Source organism: Hippoglossus stenolepis, chromosome 18 (genome assembly GCF_022539355.2).
Source record: "Hippoglossus stenolepis isolate QCI-W04-F060 chromosome 18, HSTE1.2, whole genome shotgun sequence".
Taxonomy (NCBI): Eukaryota; Metazoa; Chordata; class Actinopteri; order Pleuronectiformes; family Pleuronectidae; genus Hippoglossus; species Hippoglossus stenolepis.
The window spans coordinates 5,919,746-5,941,207 of NC_061500.1; the positions used below are offsets into that span (position 1 = coordinate 5,919,746).

General features: G+C 42.3%; 1 protein-coding gene and 1 long non-coding RNA gene across 2 annotated transcripts; one reads left to right on the forward strand and one right to left on the reverse strand.

Moving 5' to 3' along the window:
* Window positions 1-203: 203 nt before the first annotated feature.
* Window positions 204-8,191, reverse strand: LOC118125434. Its single transcript, XR_004698845.2, has 3 exons — window positions 8,041-8,191; window positions 2,312-2,631; window positions 204-1,089 (listed from the first exon to the last, which is right to left on the reverse strand). It is a non-coding gene; the product is annotated as an uncharacterized LOC118125434 (long non-coding RNA).
* Window positions 8,192-11,157: 2,966 nt separating this feature from the next.
* On the forward strand, window positions 11,158-20,945 carry dusp4 (dual specificity phosphatase 4). The gene is made up of 4 exons (XM_035141639.2): window positions 11,158-11,877; window positions 13,157-13,284; window positions 15,221-15,440; window positions 17,758-20,945. The coding sequence occupies exons 1-4, from the start codon at window positions 11,508-11,510 to the stop codon at window positions 18,144-18,146; spliced, it is 1,107 nt and encodes a 368-aa protein (XP_034997530.1). The 5' UTR covers window positions 11,158-11,507; the 3' UTR covers window positions 18,147-20,945.
* The last annotated feature ends 517 nt before the right edge of the window (window positions 20,946-21,462 follow it).

The window sequence follows — 21,462 nt, forward strand, 5'->3', positions numbered from 1 at the left end:
GAAATAAGAAAGGTCAAATATTTTCTTTCTCCTTCTTTAAGCCATTCATTTGTTTGTGTTTATTTTGTTTAGTGATACATAAGTTGACTAAGAGTCTCTAGTCATGCAGCTCTGTGAGTCACACAGCGGAGGGGACCACCCTGAAGGACACATCAGTTTACTGTTACTTGCTTTTATTGCAGAAAAAATTTCTTCCTGGCATAAAATACAGGGGAATATATTGATCAGTATTCCCGTCCAGAGCATGATTTAAAAACTATTTGGAGTATATTTCATTAAACTTTCAGAATTATTTAAATCCTGAAGTGAAATTATGATTTTTATGGAGTTTTCCCAGGGGATATTTAATCTCCTAATAGCGCTTCTTTTTATTTCTGTAATCCTTTTTTGTATGTATGAATTATCTCACATTTTCATAGCTGAGCTGTTTGTAATGTTGCTGATCAGCGTGTTCTTGCAGCAAGAAAACATGGATATGTGGGTGTTTAGCCTCCAGTGTGGGTGAAAAAACCTGATATAACACCATTCTCACTTTCCTTCTGAAAACACTGTAAATACAGAGTGATAACTGTAAAATAAATAAAAAATCTCTCATATTCTTGATTCAGAAAACATTACATCAAACACTCAATTAATAAACAAACCAACAGAAGTGTTTCTTTTATTGCTCTTCAATGCTTTATCGTCCCCGAGCTTCTGACACTAGAATAACTCATCAGCTCATTATGCACAGACTATTTCAGGAGCATCTGTCATCAACGTGTGATTCTCAATATAACTTTAACATTAAAATCAAATGTCGTTCCATTATGATTCAATTGTACGCGGGGGGGGAGATGGAGAGAAACCAGGGGAATCAGATGAGTGGCTCTGAGTACAGTTGAGTAAATGCCTCCCTCCCTCGATGACTTACTCTCACTCTGACTTGCAAACACTCTCAACCACTCGTCCTCCTCTTCTGACTCTCGCACCGTGTCGCTGCCCTCGATCCTCTTCTCCTGTGTGCGGTCGTTCGTTTCAAACATCACGGAACAACACTTGAACTGTTTTTAGCTGCTCGGCTAGTGGCTCCATCTCCGGTGACGTCCACTTGGAGAGAGGAAGAGGTGGAAGGGGAGGATGGATGGAGGGAATGAGAGGAGGGGAGAGGAGGTCAGAGGAGAGGAGGAGGGAAGTTAAATGAAAAGTTCAGCCACAGTCAGAATCTAAAGGATGACATTTAACTGTGTTGTGGACTGAACTCGCTGAGCAATGAATCTGAACTGCATCTTTAATTTCTTTTAGGTTGAACTGTTGCATATGAGACATACAAAACAAATATCATAAACTTGCTTCGTCCCGATCGTACAGACGTCTGCAGACGCACAGCGAGCGAGCTGCTGAACCAGGCCACCATCCAGACCCGCTGCATTCTTCAAGCCTGAATCGGTGCCGTTTGCTCGGTGTCACAAAGCTCAGTGAACAGTATGTTTATCCTCGGCTGTTCGGAAGGCTGGCTTTCCAACACACTGAGACATAAACACAACAATAGCCGGTCTGTTTCCTTTACAGCTTTTAGCCGTGCTCACATAGCTTGAATTAGGAGGTCAGGCCACTTCTCTAATAGTCCCGCTTCCCACTCCTGACCGTTATATACACAGTGATCCGCTCATTCATGCAAACTGATTGGTTCAGGTACAGAGACAATTCCAGTTGGTATAGTTTTTGATACAATGAACTCAGATGCAGAGATTTGGGGTTAAAGTCTTGCATCACTTTCATAGTGTGCTGCAATGTCTACAATCAAAACTTTTTCTTTGATTCAAGCCGTTGATTTTTGGGCAATGAACTCAAAGTCTTTAGTTTAGTTTTATTTATAAATTTAATGCTATTAGAACAGGGTGGAATTTCCTAATTGACGGTTGAGATCGACTGGGCGATCGCGGCTCCAGACCCCGATCGCCACTGCGCAGGCTCTGGTTCCAAATGCACAATATGGCGGTATAACAATATGCTCAATAATTTTCCGGATAGTGGGAGGAAGTGGAGACATATCGTCCATCTTTACGTACAGTCTATGCTCTCACCCAATGATTAGCTGGGATTGTCCACAGCCCCTCTGTGACCTTCACGGGATAAGCGGTGTACGTAGATATTGGATGGAATGATGGATGGATGGATTGTATTTTACAATTGATTAAGATATATATATAAAAACTGTCCACTTTTGCTTTTTCAATGATGGATAATGATAATGATAGGACTGAGGCTGATTGCGGTAGGAATCTGTGCTGCGGTGAATCATCACAATGGTTAGAGAGTGTTGACTCACTTCAATGCTTCATCCTTGAATCCTCCACGCTGTGTTTTTTTTTCCTCAGAACTTATCCCAGTGGGAGTGTGGGAGGGGAATGTTTGTCTTTGCACAATTAGAGAAGATAACAGCAGTTCGAACATCGGGAGCTACAGCAAAACTCTCCCAGTCCCGACACTTCGACATGAGAGAAAAGACTGAAAAACACATCTCAAGAAAAGCGAAGAATGGATTCTGTGCTTGGCTGATGGACTGAGTAGGAGTTGGACTGTCAGTTGCAGCACTCTCTCTCCCAAGTGTCTTATCCGCCTCCTCCTGGGTTTAGATCGTTTCAGGATCTGAAGATGTAAAAAAGCTATTAAAAGACTGCCCACTACAGTGTCTTCCTGAATGTGATAAACAAAGTGTACTTGAAGTGCAGAGCAGGATGGGTAATAATCCCGAGCAGGAGACAACAACTGATACACATGACCCAAAATATCATCTAATGGTTCCTGGAAACCATTAAAGTGCAATGTTGAGACGTATGTGTGACAGTCTGAGGATGTTATTCATGGGAACTAATTTGAAGAAGGAGGCATTTCCCCTGCAGCGAGCACGAGGCCATCCCCTATTAGTGGGAAATATTTGATACGGATAAAAAATAAAGTCGCTCAAACGATCCGTGGAGAATTCTGTCTGGTTTGAAAATTACATAACATCCTGTATGTAACAGCTCAACTCTCCTGTAAATATTGTCCAAAAGTCGCTCTTTACCAAGGGCTGGTTATTTATAGATGGTGTGTTCAAGCAAAGGGCATTGCTTGCAGCATAAACAGATAATGGGTATCCATGGCAAAGTCAATGTGGATAATGCAGTGCACTTTAAAAGGTCCAGTAAATGTGACTCAACCCTCACTTCTGGAACATAATGATATTTCGTGGTCAGGAGATATTATGGCAGAGAAGAGGACGTTGGTACTGTTGGATTAAACGGAATGAGAACGTGATTTTAAGTCGATGTGTCGTCCTTGTAACCTGTGACAGCAAAGAACAGTTTGACCTTTATTTACTGAGCAGGGGCGCCGACACTGGGGGAACACTGGGTCAGGGTTAGGCCCCGAAACTAACCTTTAAATACAAAGTAATGCTGGAATAATTTGCCAAAACACACATAGATTATTGCAGGAATCCTTATAAAGTATGTGCAAGACACATAAAAGCTTTTTTATTTTATTTTCCTTGACATAGAGGTCAAAAACAATTTTCCTTCCCTCACAATAATGCAAAAAATGGTTTGGTTTGTCACGTTACTGTGAGATCAAACATGTAAAGTATGCTAAGTCCAAATAATTCAATTTATCCGAATAAAATGTCTAACTGATAGATTAGAACATTGATAACCTGTCTGATAAATATGAAACTATCAACACAACAAAGCTAGCTTAGCTTAGCATGTGTCATCTTGGCCTTATTCCTGCTGTGGCTTAATATCCAAGACAAACATGAGATCTTCTCTCTGGGAAAGAAAGCAGAAGATATGTGTCCGTTCCTCCCCAACACTGTATCCCTATGCTAAAATTGTATAATTTGACTATTAAATATATATATATATATAATATATATATATATATATATATATATATATATATATTATATCATAAAAATATGTTGCTTTATCACTGCGGTGGGAAGAAATCCACACCGTCACAGTCCTCGTTTCAGGCTCCTCGATGAAGCTTAATGGAAAGTTTTTAACTTGTCTTCTGAAGCAGGAGGCGAGAGCTCAACTAATGTTGCAACACACAGTATTTAGTGTGATTCAGCCAAGTCGTGCTGGGGAAGAATGTTATCACACCTCGAGTCTCGACTTTCATTTTGTGCCACGAGCGGACACAGAGGGGGGGAGGAAGGGAAATGTTTCAGTTGTGTTGTGTAACTTTAGCCATGTTGGCTGTCAGGCAATTGAGCAATTGACTCATGGCTACACACTACCACATGCACACACACACAAACACACACACACTCGCTCGGAGAGAGGAAATTCAATCACTTAAATGTGACCATGTCACATTAACAAGGACACTCCACTTCCTGTTGTTTCACCCCCACTCGTCTCCTGCCCCCTCAGTACCCCAATCACTGTTCAGCTGCCCTTCATGTTGTTTTCTGGGAAAATAGACTGAGCTGATGTCGTCCTGCAACACGAGTTCAGTCTGGTTTCTCTTTTGGACTTGCATGCTGTGAAAGTACTGTCGTGTATATCTGTGTGTGCACATGGTCTGTCTACACCCGTCGTCACCAGTCATATGTGGCCACTCGTTGCCGTAGTAACCACAGTTCCTGGCTCTGTCACAGTTTCTCAAACAAAAAAGCATGACAGATGGATGACGTCAACGTGCATCTCAAGTCGGACGTACCTCTGCCACACTGGAGTGACTGTGTGTGCGTGTGTGTCTGCGTGTGTGTGTCTGTGTCAGCAACAGTCAAATATACCATTTTTGATCCAGATTCACAGCTTCAGTGTAAAGATGACTAACAAACTGCAGACTGTGTGTGTTTGTGTACAGATGGAGAGGGTTTCGGTCTGTTTCCTGTCTGTAATCCCTCTGTCTGTTCTGCTTTTACCACAAACACACACACACACACACACACAGACAAAAACACACATTGTGCTTTATTCCTGTCTGCATTTGACCTTTCTTCATTCATATAGTCATTCATTCACAAACACTGAGAGGAGCTGAGCCACTAATGAAAATCCATAAATAAAATAAAAACTAGTAAAACCATGTTATGTTTTATCTGAATTGATTGTATAACTGTCTGATCTACTAACAATTACATTTACTATGACTGTTACTGTCATTATGTTTACACTTATAAAAATAGCCCATATCCTACATGGTTTTTTAAAGCGTTTGCCTGCATTTGACACAGAACTGATATCCTCCCAGTCACAGCAAAGGCAGCTGGTCAACAAAAGTTAGCAGAGAAATCAATTCGTTCCAGTGGATTGAGTAAATCTGTGAATATTTCCCACTGTAATGTTCAACTTTGCCTTCACAGTGATGCTGTTGACCAATATTGCTTGAACCTGTCTCAACGGTGCTGACCTTTGGGTCCAAAATTAATTTCGGATGTTGCACCACCCACTTAAAACAAGAGACGAGTTTTGCAGACACTCCGGAGACAGAGGTCAATGGCACAAATGTATTTTAAATGGATCTCGAGCTTGTTTTTGTCTTGTTTATGACTAGGTTGGCTAGCAACAAAATGCCACGAGAGGCTAATTTCACGTCAGATATGCAGAAAAGGACAAAGCCTTCTATCCATACTCTGCAATAATTTCATCCAAATTTTTGGAAGTCCTCTGAAAGATGTGCGAGATTGACAAAGTGGAGCAGTACCACAGGGAATCAGGAGGGGGCAGTGTAGCCAATAGTTCAAGCGAGATGACCACATGACATCGTTAAATCGTTTGAAACAGACGTTTCTCCTTTTATACGTAAATTAGCCTTAAGGGCCCAGAAAATAGATGGAAAATCAGATGGCTATTGTGACTGACTAGTGCTAGCATGTCCATGAGCTGGTTAAGGCTACAAATAGGTTGTAGTTTGAAAACTAAAACAATCTCTGTCCAGATGAGAGATGTAGCTCCATATCCGATGTCTGTCCATACTAATAAACGGAAAAAACGCACAGGGACATTCAAGGACAAGTTAGCGATTAACTTGACCACTGCAGTAACTAGTCCTGCGAGGTGCGCTACATTATCAATCTTTAATAATTCTTCACAGACATGCAGACGTAATCTGCTGTGCCAGTGTCTGTTGTGTCTGTAAACTATCTAAACTGCTGCTTAGCACTGTTTCATGTCATCACATCATCCAAATATGATGAGTGTTTACCTTCACCTTTCTCTGTGGCACCGCTCTGCCCCCAGCACCAGCATGTGGACGTTACCCAGAACACCAAATATATATATATATATATATATATATATATATTTTAAAAACAAGTATTCTGGACTCGTGCCCGGGCTATGAGGCAGTATTTATGACAGGAAGGTACTTTTAGCTTCCTCCAGGCTATGATCATGAATTCTCTCTTGTTCTCATTAAGTCAAACAATATTTGTATTAGCTGTGTAATTTGAAAAAGTTTGAACGTTGTAGACTTAACAGAAGTGTTTGGACGCACCCCTGTCCCTGGGTTACAGATGAAATATGAATAGTTTTGAATATGATCCTGAAGGTTCATCCTGTGCTGCTTTGACTATTCAAAACACACAGTGAGATTTGAATGAGGAAGAAGTGTGTTTTCTTTGAGTGTGTGACAGAAAGATAGAACAAATTCACTTCAGGTTTGGGTTAAAGTAAACACGATATAATGTAGAAGCAATTTTCTATAACAAGCAAAGACGTCCTTTATGTGATGCTCAGTTTTTTGTGCCCATTGGAAACTATTATCATCTGTTTTGGCTTTTTCTCATTGGTTTCTGTGGAGAGGTGACAGATGCCTTTGTGTTTGGAGCTTGTAGCCTACACCGCTAACAGTACTGCAGAGTAACGTCAAAACATTTTGGATTAATTCACCTTCTCACCAAGAGTTTAATAAAAAAATAGAGACCTCTCTCTCTCTCATCTGTATATAAACTCTGCAACTTTGTATGAAGTCTAGATGCTGATGCTACAAAGCCAACTTTAGCATTAACAGCTGTTTACTTATCTTTCGATATCAGCATCCAATTTTTTTTTTCTTGCAACACCAAAGTTAGGTAACTTCAGTTCGTCTGTGCTAGTCTTTCTTAACTTCTGACGTTAGCGTGTTGTTTAGCCCGTCCTGAAGTAGCGCTCTTTTATAACCTCTTGTCTTGTAAATGCAACAGTGACCATCACTACCACCTGCAAGAAACCACATTCACTAACAGAGAAAACTTCAGTATGACACCTTTAAACTACAACTTCAACATTACTTTTAACCCTCTTTTTTCTATTATAGATAAGTAGTAATAATAAGTAGTAAGACTAATATTGTGTGTTGTCAGAAGGGTTATCAGGGAAGTGTTTACACTCGGCTGAGCAGGAAGGAAGCAACTCAACGACCAAATAAAGAGCCTGCAATTCACATTCACATTCACGGTGATGAGTGGAAGTAAACAGGCAATAAGGCACGTGGGTGCGTGCTGGCAGCTTCAGGATCGGTAGGTGAGCATGTGAGAGCTCGACAAGATGAAGGGCTTCAGTGCAATGACCCTGCATCTGTGTGTGCGTGTTGAAAGTTGAACCGCTGAAACAAGGATAAGCTGCTATTGACCTGTAGCTTTATTACTTATTAACCCAGACAGTCTCAACAAACGGCTCAGGACAAACATGGCATCGCTTCAAAACTCCCAAACTCCAATTTTAAAAATGTTGGCAGAAAAAACAAAGCTGTCATCTGCCGACACAGTTGAAACAGACTTGTAAGCTCGAACATATAAAACATATAAAATATTGCCTTGGAAATAAAATAAAAAGTAGGAATCCAAACTGGATAACAAAAGCAAAACACCACATATATTCCACTAATGCATAAATCCAGGTTTACATTAATATATCTTAGGAATGTCAAATATGGTTTATGATTGTTTTTATATCACAAAAACTAAAATAATGATTGTATAAGGACTTAATTTCTTCATTGTAAGATATACAACATGAGAAATGATAGATCTGCGACAGCTCTTACCCTGTCTCTCATCCCTCACCCTCTTTGTCTCTCTACCTTTTTGTTCAGCTTATTTTTCTCTCCTCTGTGTCCTTACAGCATCCCTGTGTCCTCCTTTTTCTCTGCCATATATTCATTCTTCTGTTTTAACTTTCTCTCTCTCTCTCTCTCTCTCTCTCTCTCTCTCTCTCTCTCTCTCTCTCTCTCTCTCTCTCGACAACACACTCACGTAAACACACGACAAACAATGACACAAACTCATTCATGAAAACGTAGCGGCACTCGGTCGGGGTTTAACCACCGGATTATGGGATTAGAGAGCGGGACAGATTTAGAGTGTGTATACACATGCCTCACAAACACACGCACACTCGCACACACTCGTCCCACACACTCCTCTGCATGTGTGTTGTTGTTTTAAGATATTTTGCTGTTTTCACCATTTCTCCTTGTGGACCACTACTGCTTACACGCCACAATTACATTGCATATACTGCTCTGTTAAAGGAGTGTAGGTCGACATGTTTGGAAACTGCACACGTCTGCTTTCTTACTGAGGGATTGTTAAAGAATATTGTCTGAATATGAAGCTAGAGCCTGGGGAACGTTACCCTAGTTTACACAAGTTGACATTTGAGATAAATAACATGCTATTAGCATTTATGTAGTGACTCTCTACCAAAGCCATTGGGAGCAATTGGTGTTAGTGTTTAGCTCAAGGACACTTCACTGTAGCCATGACCACCAATCCTGTGATAGACACCCTGCTGTCATCGACTCCACGTCTCTGGACCCGTCTCGTCGTCAGCTGCCACTTTGCTGTTTTGCTATTTCTTTTAATTGCATGTTTTTTAAACGTATTGTACAAATTGGTCTGACTCGATCAGGGGGCCTTTTAAAGTCCATATGCGAAAAATATTAATATTTCCTTTTAATTTCATGCCTATAATAAAAATGGAGAGAGAGGATTGATTAGGGTGAGAGAGGTCAACAAAAGAAGGTGTGGGGGATAAGGGGGGGGGGGGAATGGAGCGAGGAGGGAGAGATATTTACCATCTCCGACATGAGCGAACCCCTCTCTCTCTCTTTACTCTCTCTCTCTTTCACGCTCAACCGCTGTGTTGACGGATGACGACATGCGGGCGAGGGATGTGAGGATGGATGAATGGATGGACAGGGGAGAGCAGAGAGGGGGGAAGGAGGGAGGGAGGGAAGGGATGACATCAGTGCAGATTCTCTCCCCAGCCAATCCACTCGCAGACCCCCACCCCCTGCCTGATGCCTCCGCCTCCCCACACCTCTCCCTTGTTGCTACGGCAGCAGCATCATCCCGCCTGTACGAGGCTTTGTTTGGGGTCGGTAGTAATGCAGAGTGGTGTGTGTGTGTGTGTGTGTCTGTGTGTGTGTGTGTGTGTGTGTGTTGTCGAAGGCTGTGATCCAGCATGAGAAATCATCTCGTCTTTCTTTTTTCTTACTCGATCATCACACCCCACCCCCTGTGCTTCCTCTCATCACTCCATCCTCTTCCTTCCCTGTTTTTCTCTCACTGTCTCGTGTGTGTATATATATATATATATATATATATATATATATATATATATTTAAATAAGTGGATGAATGGATAGTTGTACACATTTGTATTGCTTCCTTATAACCATGAAATGTCAACCACATTTCCTCTCTACAGGTTTGGCATTTACTTACACTTGCGTCTAGACTATAGAATATACGCTTTCATTTTTTTTTGCATATGCCAGACAGAAAACACGACATAAATACTCAAGTGCACACGAGTTCAAGCTGGTGGGAAACAAGCAGCTTCTGATCCCGATCGTCTGCTTACAAGTGTCATTTCAACATGGCTGTCAGATCGCACTTGTTCTACATGAGTTACATCTTGGAGGAGTCATTAAAGATAAATCAAGCGCACGGCATTTGTGTTGAGCACCGAACGGAAGCCTCACAAACACAGATCCTCGTGCACATGCATTGTTTCCCCCTGTGCTCACGTGCACAAGTTATCTCCCTCAAACCCATTCATAATAAATGCATCTGTGTTTTTATGGTCTGTTTATCTGCAGGTCTCTCTCAGCTCCGCCTGTTTCTGCAGCTAGTCTGTTGCGTTTTCCTTCTCTCATCTGCTGCCATGCTGCTCTCTATCCTCTCGTAACCATGGAAACGAGATCAACATGCAAATACCTGTGCACGCTCGCTAAGGCTGCATGCGATAGAAGATGCAAATTACATTTCCGCTTTCAGGTTTGCACGCCCACACACACACACAGCTGCACACTGATACATATACATACGCAGATTTATGGATGTCTGCGCACGGTAGCAGACACACCCACCTGCAGTCCGCACAAAGATACTGAAATCATCCGTCCATCTCTAAGAAACTATGCATTTTTCCCATCAAGGATTAAAACTAAAACAATCTTGGTCTTTACTTTATTTTCAAAGCCAAGTAAAATGTATTATATTGAAGATGTGATATGACTTTAAAGCTGCATTGGTTGATTTTTGGCCACTAGAGAGCAGAGATACATTTCACTGTCAGATACGCTACTATAGCTAAACGTTAGCATTCGTTTTTCAAATCCATTTCTGTTACGTTCATTTCTGAGCTAGCTAACATTTTATATGTATTAATTGAATGAATCAGTCGCCTACTTTTGTGTAAAAGAACACAAATCCTAAAAGCTGAAAGACTGAAAAAAGGGAGTTTAAAAGCTAAATTTGTGGTTTCATCATGTGCAATCAATCTTTTCTTGTTAAATATACTTTCATTCACTTTTACCACGGACATATTCATTAATGAAGGTGTAAATTCTTAATTAAAGGCAAATAAAGACAGTAAACAAACAGTTGATGATTTTCATTTTATCATGTTTGTCCACAAATAGATAAAACAAAGAGACCGATAGGATATTACGCTCTGGGCTTTTTTAATTCTGGTTTAGGAAAAGGTGTAATAACAAAACCTTCTTGCACCATTTTGTAAATTTGTACACTTACATCTATATATTACATATAAGTTATATATATATATACAATACTTTATTTCATTGTACCTGAGAATAAGATATTTGAAACTTTAAACTTATGCCTCTTTTTAAAGCCTTTATTTCACGATTCCTTCTATTGATGATTGATGGAGTCTTCGCTTCACGGGGTCTCATCTTCATCACCTCCCGTTTTCATTGATGTCTGTTTTTTTTTTTTTATGAATGAACATCAGGGGAGGAGACGGGCCGGGCAACTGGACGCGTCGTGATTGGCTGCCAATCAGCTGACGTCACCTCCGGCGTGACGCGACGCAGCCATTCATTTAAAATAAAAAAAAACAGAAACCAGAAAAATAAAGAGAAGGCAGTCCGGAGCAGAAGCAGTCAGTAGAGAGACGGAGCCGAGGTGTGCGGGAGCGTGCGTGATGAGCGGTGCGGTGACAGCGATGCGTGGATAGAAGGGATCCGTGCACACACACAACCCCCACACACACAGAGAGAGAGATCACAGCCACCATGGAGGATCTGTGCGAGATGGACTGCACGGTGCTCAAGCGGCTCTTGAAGGACGACAGCGCCAAGTGCCTGCTGCTGGACTGCCGCTCCTTCCTCGCGTTCAGCGCGGGGCACATCCGCGGCGCCGTCAACGCGCGCTGCAACACGATCGTGCGCCGCCGGGCGAAGGGCTCCGCGCTCAGCCTGGACCAGGTCCTGGCCGGGGACGAGGAGGTGCGCGGCCGCCTGCGCTCCGGGATGTACTCCGCCGTGGTGCTGTACGACGAGAGGACGCCGGACGCGGACACGGTGAAGGAGGACAGCACCGTGACGCTGGTGCTGACCGCGCTGTGCGGGGACGCGTCCGCCACAGACACGTACCTGCTGAAAGGTACATTTTATTTATTTATCTGTAGAAGAAACAACAATATGCTCATTAAATGTCCAGACTCAACCTGTGAAGGTCCACTTGAAGGATTTAATGCGTATGTTGTTGTTGTGCAGTGGTTTATTTTGGGATATTCCACAAAGAAAATGTCCAAAAATCATTATAATCAGACAGAAAACTAATAATAATGATTCACAAATACTTGATTTCATTCATGGACACCGCAATAATATTCTGAAACACCAATCTACAATATAGCTGTCATTTAAATATACGTGGGTTCTAATATTGTTTAATTCTTCCTTTTGAATAAGCAAAAAAAACCACATTTATATTAATAGCAGCAGCTGCAAACCTACTTGGAGGATTTTGATGTTTATGTTATTGATTTATTCTTAAATTGAGTCTTTAAAGAACAGAAACAATAAAAATAGTAGAACAATTTGACAGCTTTGTTTCTATTAACCACAATGTTGGCTTTATTCAGTATCTTTTCACCAGCATAATCAATATTGTTTTATTGACTGATTATTGTTTTTGTGAAGCAGATATTTGAATATCCTGCTGTCGGCGCCTGCTCTATTTTTATGCATGTTTTTCTTTTACAAATCCCTCACTCACACACACACACACACACAGACCAGTGCCTCTGTGCTGAGTGAATGAGGTAATGCTGATGCATGGAAGCCACTTCTAACCGGAGGGGACTCACAGGACACACATGGTCATTCTAGAAAGCGTCCAGCTCCAGTAAATAACCGATGGGAAGCAGTAAAATCTGAAATAAGCTCTGGATGTGTTTTTTTCTCACCACCAGACTATATTTAGACTGCAGGGAATCTGAAAGAGCAAAGCTGCTGCGAGCTGTGGCGCATTCGTTTTTTTGTGCATCCTAATGACGCAGGCGCCTTGAAGCACAGGAGTACATGTGTGTAGCTTAGAAAGATGACATATCCACGGTTAATCTGGTTTGATCCCCCGAGGTGCTGGGAGCACTGGTCAGCCTGCAGTTGTATATGTATTTTTTTTTTTAAAAAGCAAAGGGATGATGAAATTGTTTCCACAGCACAGATTAGGTCAGAGGTTGGTTGAATGGACTTTATGTGGGATGCAGGGGAGAGAATCCTGGTGCAGATGTGGGAATGTTCATGTGGGTCGAGGCCTCTTTTGTCGTGTGTTTTCTATATTTACACCACAAATATGAAATGTGTGTTTCTATAATGTTCCTGCAGCGTCTGTCTCTCATCTCATTCTAAATATCATTGTCTCTTTTTTTTCCCAGGCGGATACGACCGGTTTTTCGCAGAGTACCCGGAGTTTTGTCTAAAGACCAAATCCTTACCGTCCCTCAGCAGCCAGTCCAGCATGGACTCGTCCTGCTCGTCCTGTGGGACGCCTCATCACGACCAGGTAAAGACAAACACAATGTGCACAACCACCTGGACTCACACTCTTTTACCCATGTTTGTTTGTTCTAGTGTCAAACTTATTAAATAACCACTAATGCCTGAAAAACTGTCTCGAATTGACTCAATTAGACTAAAAATAATCAAGTTTTTATCATATTTAACAGAATTTTTTTTCATTATTCCATTTCTACCTGATCCGACTAATTGATTCAGCGACTGTTTGGTCTTTTTATCCTGTAAAACTTGCTTGAGTTTCTCACACTGACACTGAACAAACCCTGGAGGCTGTTTGCTTCTCAACCGTTCACGTTGCCTCCTTTGTACAAGGAGCCTCTCCTCATCAGTCTCTCTGCCAAATGATTTAAATTCATCATTTTTTCCGATGGCGTTTCACCTCTGCTTCACCTCTCTTGTCACTTCCTGTGACCTCAGCTGCCAAGTGATCTGCTGCTCGAGCCGGCAGATTTTTTTACGCAATGCTCAAAGTCACATGCGGTTTGGGGTTTAATTCCCAGCGGAATGCACGAGGAGCGAGACGAGGACAAGCCACTCTTTGTTTGTTGTTCTTTTGAAGAAAAACAAGTCTCGTTGGTCTCGGCCACACTGTCAGGTGGAGTTTTAATTCGAGGAATTAGTTCCTGCCGGAGTATTGATACGATGGAGTGGGTTAAAAAAAAAGTAGTCTCTCTTGTATTTTTCCCTCTCTCGCCCCCCCCCCTCTTCACATTACACCTCTTAGGGTATCGATCATTTCCTGCCGCTGTGTCAGTAGCGAGGTCGTCAGCGGCAGTGACATAAACAGAAACAGCCCTCGTCAATAGGCCTCACTACCGGTATAGACCGGCAGCAGCCTGACCTCTCAGACCCAGTGAGAGGAAAAACAATATGATTAGAGATCTGGTTCACACACGCAAACGTACATCGGTTTGTGGGATATATTTGATATATATATATATATATATGATATGTTTTATTAATGTGTAACATGTGTGCAATGCAAATATTAAATTTAATTAATCTATCATAGTATCATTCAGTGGAGACTATAGACTTTATAAAAACAGTTCCAGAAAGGGAAGCCAACGCAGAAGTGACGATAAAGCCCAGCATGCATTGGGGCATGGATACCGTGTGACTGACAGCTCGTACCAAATATGGTCACTTGTTTTTTTTTTAAAAGAACAAGATGGTGGTGGATCGTGAAGGGTGGTTACAGTGATGATGACGGTCTGACGTAGGGTTAAATGACTATTTTTAACCAAAAAACTGCAAAACCCAGAAGGCTAAACACGTACTCAAATTTTTTTCACGCTCGCCCAGACGCTTCCTTTTTCTGTTATGAGTGTGTGTAACAATCCGTCATGTACTTGATGTACTAGGTCATAGTACCGGGCCCGAGTGACTTACTGAGAAAATGTTGCAATGGGGGCGTATTTTTCTCAGAACGTTTTCTTATGAATACATTTGTTGATGGAGTGAAATCATCAAGTTAAATAACACAAAGCAGGAACACACAATGCTGATATTTCCCGTCGCCCTCTGTGACTGGAACGTGTTCTCGCTGGTCACTTGATCAGCTACAGTGGGTCGTGCTTCCGTAGGTGGAAACAACTCGGCTCGAGATGAAGACTAACAAAGTAAATGGTCTGAATCAAATGACTCTGCATTAATTACACAGATAATAAGCCACCCCTGTCTGATGAGGAGTGCGGGTAATGTGATTAACAAAGTATTTAAGGGAGGTCATGCTCGCGCTGGAGTCATCCGGCCTCGGCTGCTGCTGCTGCTCGCTGACACACTGAACTCTTTGTCTTATCGTGTGAGCTGCTTTTTCATTTAAGCACATTTCCGCTGGCTCTCTTAACGACTGACTCAATTAAGCAATGAAGACATAATTCATTAATTAATCATCACCCTCCCATCTGTCCTCTGTCCAGGGCGGCCCGGTCGAGATCCTCCCGTTCCTCTACCTTGGCAGCGCCCTCCACGCCTCAAAGAAGGAGGTCCTGGACGCCATAGGAATCTCCGCCCTGCTGAACGTGTCGGCCGACTGTCCCAACCACTTTGAGGGGGCGTACCAGTACAAGTGCATCCCAGTCCAGGACAACCATAAAGAGGACATCAGCTGCTGGTTCCTGGAGGCCATCGAGTTCATAGGTCAGTGAGTTTACGGGGGGGTTGTTTTCAGGTCACGTGATTTCTAGGTCGTATTACGTTCAGGCTGTTGTTTTGGTTTTGTACAAAAAATATGTACGTCTATGTTTGATAATTAGCCCGATTTCACCAAAACTACTGAACCGATTTCAACGAAATTGTGTGGATGGGTGAGACATGAACCAAGGAACAACTCATTAAATGTTGGTTCAGATCTGGATCAGGGATGCAGGATATTTTTTTGTCTTTCTCCAACATTGCGTATTTTAACCTTTTCCTTGATTTCTCAGAGAATAATTAATTGATCTCGAACAAAATAAGGCTTGTTAAGAGGACTAATTTAAATTTCATTAAAAATCTACTTGTATTAATGATATAAAATGAAGAGCTACAATAACAATTATTTTCATTAACGACGTTTCTAATCTGCGTTTCTAGAGCCAAAGGTGATGAGAAAACATCGTCTCATATAAAAAAATGTATATAAACTTTCAATATATTTGTTTAAGATGAATCTAACCACCTGTCAATCAGACAGTGTGGGCTGTGCTGTGCTGTCCTCTCTTCCCCTCTGGGTTTTCTGTCGATGGCGTCTGAGTTCCAGCCCCAGTGGCTCATGTTCGTCTTAACGTTCCTCTTCCTCTATTTAATCTCAAACTGACCAGAAATGCAAAGCGCTTTTTCTTCTCGTCTGGAGCCCGACAATTATTCCCGGAGAGGAGCTTTCAGAGAGCCGTCGTGGAAAAGCTTTCAGGCCGGTGATGACAAATCAGACGAATTATTTTGTTCCCCGAGTAGCAACTCACATCTCAGCAGACTTTAGAGAGATAAAGAACCAAAAAAAGAAATCCTACCAGATTCTAATGAATTTAAAAATGGTAAAAAATATTCCAATCAATAATTTCTCTGCAGCATGATTTCAGAAATGTTTTTGTGAGTATAAGATATAAGCAAGTGTGAGTTTTGCTTTGTATATCCATGCTGTGTGTAGACGTGTGTGTGGTTTCCGTGCTGAGTGCGTACTCTGGTGAGTGTGTGTGTGTAGGTACTGGTATGCGTCATAGTTAGCTGCTGTGGGACCAGAGTCTGACTCATCCGCTGTTACCGGGTGAGCAGACGCTGTGGTGGTGGAGTCACCTGAGATCAGTGTGTGTGTGATCGCTAGTGTGTGTGTGTGTGTGTGTGTGTGTGAGAGATGAGTGAGAGGCATCTGAAAAAAGACATACAAAGAGAGTGAGCGATGGGGGGGGGGGGGTCTGTCGCTCATCAAGCATCTGTGCTTTCAGAGAAATGGCAGCAAACATTCTTCGGTCTTGTAGAATTCTGCTCGTGTGCAAGAAACGTTCATGTAGTGAAGTGTATTCAAAGCTGTAATATTGTATTTAATAAAGCGGCAGTGGTTTAAAATTAAATTAAAGCCATCAACATGGAAATAAAAAGCAATCAATGAAGTTTCTCCATTATCTCCTTCGTACTGGCGGATTCTAATTTCCTGCAGTGGGCCACACATGCTCCAGGACATTAGCAGCAGCGTTTGACTCATTATCCGATCCGAGGATGTTCAGAACATTTAGTTACTGTAAACGCTTTCATCAAACCATTAACTGAATCTGGTTACTCACACTGACAAAGTAACAGTGTGTGTGTGTGTGTGTGTCTGAAAGAGGCAGAGACGTAAATAGGACATGAGGAGGAAGTGTGAAAGACGGGGCCTGTTGGTGATTTATTTTTGCACATGTCTCATTTTAATGTGATTTGCTGCGTTCTCACTTTGAGGTTAGTTTACGGATCTGACTGCGCAGAGAGAGGAAGGAAGGGAGGAGAGTGTGGAGGAGAGGAAACGACGAGAGTCTGAGTCAAAGCGTCACTGAACATCTGCTGTGTTTAGAAGAACTTATTTTCATGGCTCCGCATTTTTATTTGGACCAAATCGTAAATATCTGTCCTCTAAACATGGCGGATCTTTTTAAATCAAGAATTATTCTCTGAGAAAATAAAATTTACCAATTCACTTCGCAATGTTAAAGAAAGTGAAAAACACAAGTCCTGCGTCTGGATTCATGGCAAAATCAATTTTTTTTTCATGGGCCCATGTTTTATTTCATGGAAATCTGTTCAGTAGTTGTTCTGTATTAAGCTGATGGAAAATAAAACAAGAAACAAATGTGCAGGGGTGAAAACTCTCGGAGGTTTTACCACAAACAAAATGTTTTATAATTCAAATGATGTTTGGATATTTGGAGGTTGTTTTTATTTTAGTTTCTTAAGTGATTGTAATGTTCATGGAAACATCTGACCTTTGACCTCCCTCTCTTCTCAGACTCAGTGCGGGACTCCAGTGGGCGAGTGCTGATCCACTGTCAGGCGGGCATCTCCCGCTCCGCCACCATCTGCCTGGCCTACCTGATGAAGAGGAAGCGCGTGCGTCTCGACGAAGCCTTCGAGTTTGTGCGCCGGCGCCGCAGCATCATCTCCCCCAACTTCAGCTTCATGGGCCAGCTGCTGCAGTTCGAGTCCCAGCTCCTCGCCACCTCCTGTGCCGCCGAGGCGGCCGCCACGGCGAGCCCGCTCCTCGGACCCAAGTCGTCGACGGCCGCCACCTCGACAGCTGCTACGCCCACGTCGCCGTTCATTTTCAACTTCCCAGTCTCTGTGGTGAACCCCGCCTACCTAAACCACAGCCCGCTCACGACCTCGCCCGGCTGCTGATGGACAGCCGATCGCAGCCGCCGCCCCCGCCCCCGCCCCCCCTCCCACAGACTATCTGAGCACAAACTGGGCTGGTATTGGCTGAGAAAGCTGTACGTACATGCTTCCAGGGGCGGGGGGGGGTGAGAAGTGTCACGGTGCCTGAGTCAAAACTCAAAAGACTGAAAGACAGAACTTTTCTAATGTTCAGAAACCAGCCAACGCTCCTTCCGCCTCAACACGAGACTTCTTCACACTGACCAAAAATGGACTTGGCTTTTAACGCTTGTTTCAGTGAAGGGGTTCGGACGGAGCGTTGGACTGAGACGTCCTCTTCCTCGACAACAACATGACAACACGCACAGAGACACACTGACGCACACACACTGACACGGAGAGGCAGCGGACACTCTTTCTCCCTCTCTCTGACTCACACACACACACACGCGCACACACACGCGCACACACACACACGTTCATGACTACCAAGTGAATAAGCTCAGTATGAAGGCAGGCTGTGTTGCTATGGAGACGACAGGTCTTTAGGAGAGGAGATGGACACAGGAAGGAAGGAGGAATTTTAAGCACCCGCTCCTTCCCCTCCTGAGGGTGTCCCTCCTGTCGCCGGACAAAAAGAGATGGATGGAAAAAACAGGGAAGGAGACGGTGATAGAAAGCAGGAGGCTCTTCAGTGACAGGTGCTCTGCCGGCAATCCAACCGGAGCTTCCTGTCTTTCATACGTCCTCTTCCTCCCCCCCCCCACTCCCGCCTGTCATCTTCCTTTCATCCTTTTATATTCCTCCCTCCTTTCCTCCTCCTCCTCCTCCTCCTCCTCCTCATCATCTCTCCCTCTCATCCTCGCCGCCTCTCCTCCGCTCTTCATCGACTTCACTGAAGAGGCTAAATAAATAAAACAAGATGCCAAATAAAGGCCGGGGCCCTTGTAAATGGACTGGGAAACCCCTCCGCAGGCACCTCTAGGAAACTCCCCTTTTTCTACATCGCATAAACATTAGTTTTTGAATGAAAGGGCTGAAAGGAAAAAGGTCACGAGGGGATGTGACGTGACCGAGACGTTCTCATCGATTTTCCTTTTTTTAGATCAGAGGGCGACTTTCAGAGCACATTGACCCTGGACGTCACATAAAGGACGAAGCTGGTGGCTTTGTATATTTTAACTCGTTATAAATCACCTATTTATTACTGGTCATCATTTTCCAAAACATACGTAACTTTAAAAAAACGGTGATTTCAGTTCCTCTAGCAACTTTATTTATTGAATGCTTTGGAAAATGGGTTTTTGATAATGAGCTAAAATGTGCACCACCAGAAACTGCTCCCTTTTAAGATGTTTGTGCCTTGTACATAAAGGTATTCTATGGATTTAGGCGTCCCTGGATTTGCCCGGGACATTTATTTTTTAGATTGCTGAATGTTAGTCACAAAAGTAATCTCAAGCATTTCAGCGGCGCAGTTCAGGCTCTGATTCCCTCTACAGAGCAAAAAGCTTCCCTCCTCATGTTCACACACACAGAATATACTGTAGACGTTAGAGGAAAGTCACGAGGATTAGACAGAAACGGCATTCGTGAAGAACTCAGGTTACTTTCAAACACGATACAGAAACAGTCCTGCAAACATTTTGGGTTCCTAATCATTAAAAAGAGATACACTGACATTTTTAACTTGAGAAAATGGGATTGCAATACTTATATACACTATATCTTTTAATGTTTTAGTGTTTTGCCTCACGGAACAAGTTCGACAATGATTTTAAGCTTTGACCTTTTGAGGCCATAACCCAATAACAGAAAACGTTTATCTTATTAATTGTGTATCTGTACAACATATAGACTGTAAACAAAGATGGACGACGTGTTTCCACTTCCTCCCACTATCCAGAAATGAAGCCCAAAAAACCCAGATACGAAACGCTGCCATCTTGCTCATTTTGGAGCCAGATTCGGCGTAGTAGCGTTCAGGGGTTCAAGTTCTGCCAATAGACGTGCTCGACCAATCGTGTAACCAGCCACCAGGGGGCGATACATATATTTTGGCTACACTTTTAGGGAGCTGTCACGTCGTCCATCTTTATAAATAGTTTGAGGTATAAAGTCAAGCAGCCATATCCCTTCTCTATTGTCCTCGGTTCTCTCCATAGCACTCTGACAGCGGTGACGTTTTACGACGTCGTTCTTCGACATCAGGTCAAATCTTCACGATGCCACAGATTGAGACAATGTTTGTATTTCTTCTGCTTTTCGTACCAGGCTAAGCTCTGCGCTCTGTACTAGACATCCAAAGGCACAAAGTCCCACCGCGGGTTACTTTTATACCCGAGTCCTGATGTATGCACAAAACGCACACACACGTACACACACATACACAAACAGGGTTTCAAAGAAAACAAACCTTTCTTTTCTGTTTTTGAAGATTGTCGGCACCTATCTCTGTAGCACTTTGAAGTGATGCAATACTGTATTTATAATTTATGAGTGATTTACACATCATGGTGATGTTAGACTGACTAGACTTTGCATAAAGACATTTTGTCCTCGTAGAGAGAAAGAAGGAGAGAAGAGAGCCAATCAGTGAAAAACGCAATACTTTGTACACATGCGTGTGGTCTGTACACGTCCGTCTGTCTGCCTCTCTGTGTTAGTCTCTCTGTCTGTTTACCCATCATGGCAATATCAATCCTCCGCTCGGACATTTATATATAAAAAAGAACTTTCCCTCGATTTTATTGTGGAATGAATGATCTGTGCATTTATTTATTACTGAAGATCCACTGTTGAATAAACAATGTTCTTAATTAAGTCATATGTGTTTTTTCTTTGTGTGGAAATGAGCAAATATACAAACATAATATTACACAGGTTATCTGTAAGGGTATATATTAATATGAACTTAATGAGTCACCTCACCATAAAAACCTTGCATCATAGATGGCATTCTGGGTAATGTAGGAATTTAGGAAAACACCATTTTTACTTCATATGTTGTTAAAGGTCCTTTTTTTAAAACCTTAAATCACAATCTTTTCCTAAAACTACTTAATTAATTTGTCTAAGTGTAGATGAAGCAGGTTCAGTGAATGTGGGTTCAAGGAAAAGACAGAAAAACTCAGAATTACTCATCTAATTACTTCTTGATGAAATAATAGTGTTAAATAGTAAAAATAATAAATAATAGTGTTAAAGCACAGTTTATTTTTACGCTCATGTCCAGCCTAAGGTTATTCAGGATAATATCAGCAGGATAGTGACTGCATTTGTAAAACTTGTGTTTCCTCATTGATTTGAAAACAGATTTGAGGTTTAAGAAATAAAAAAG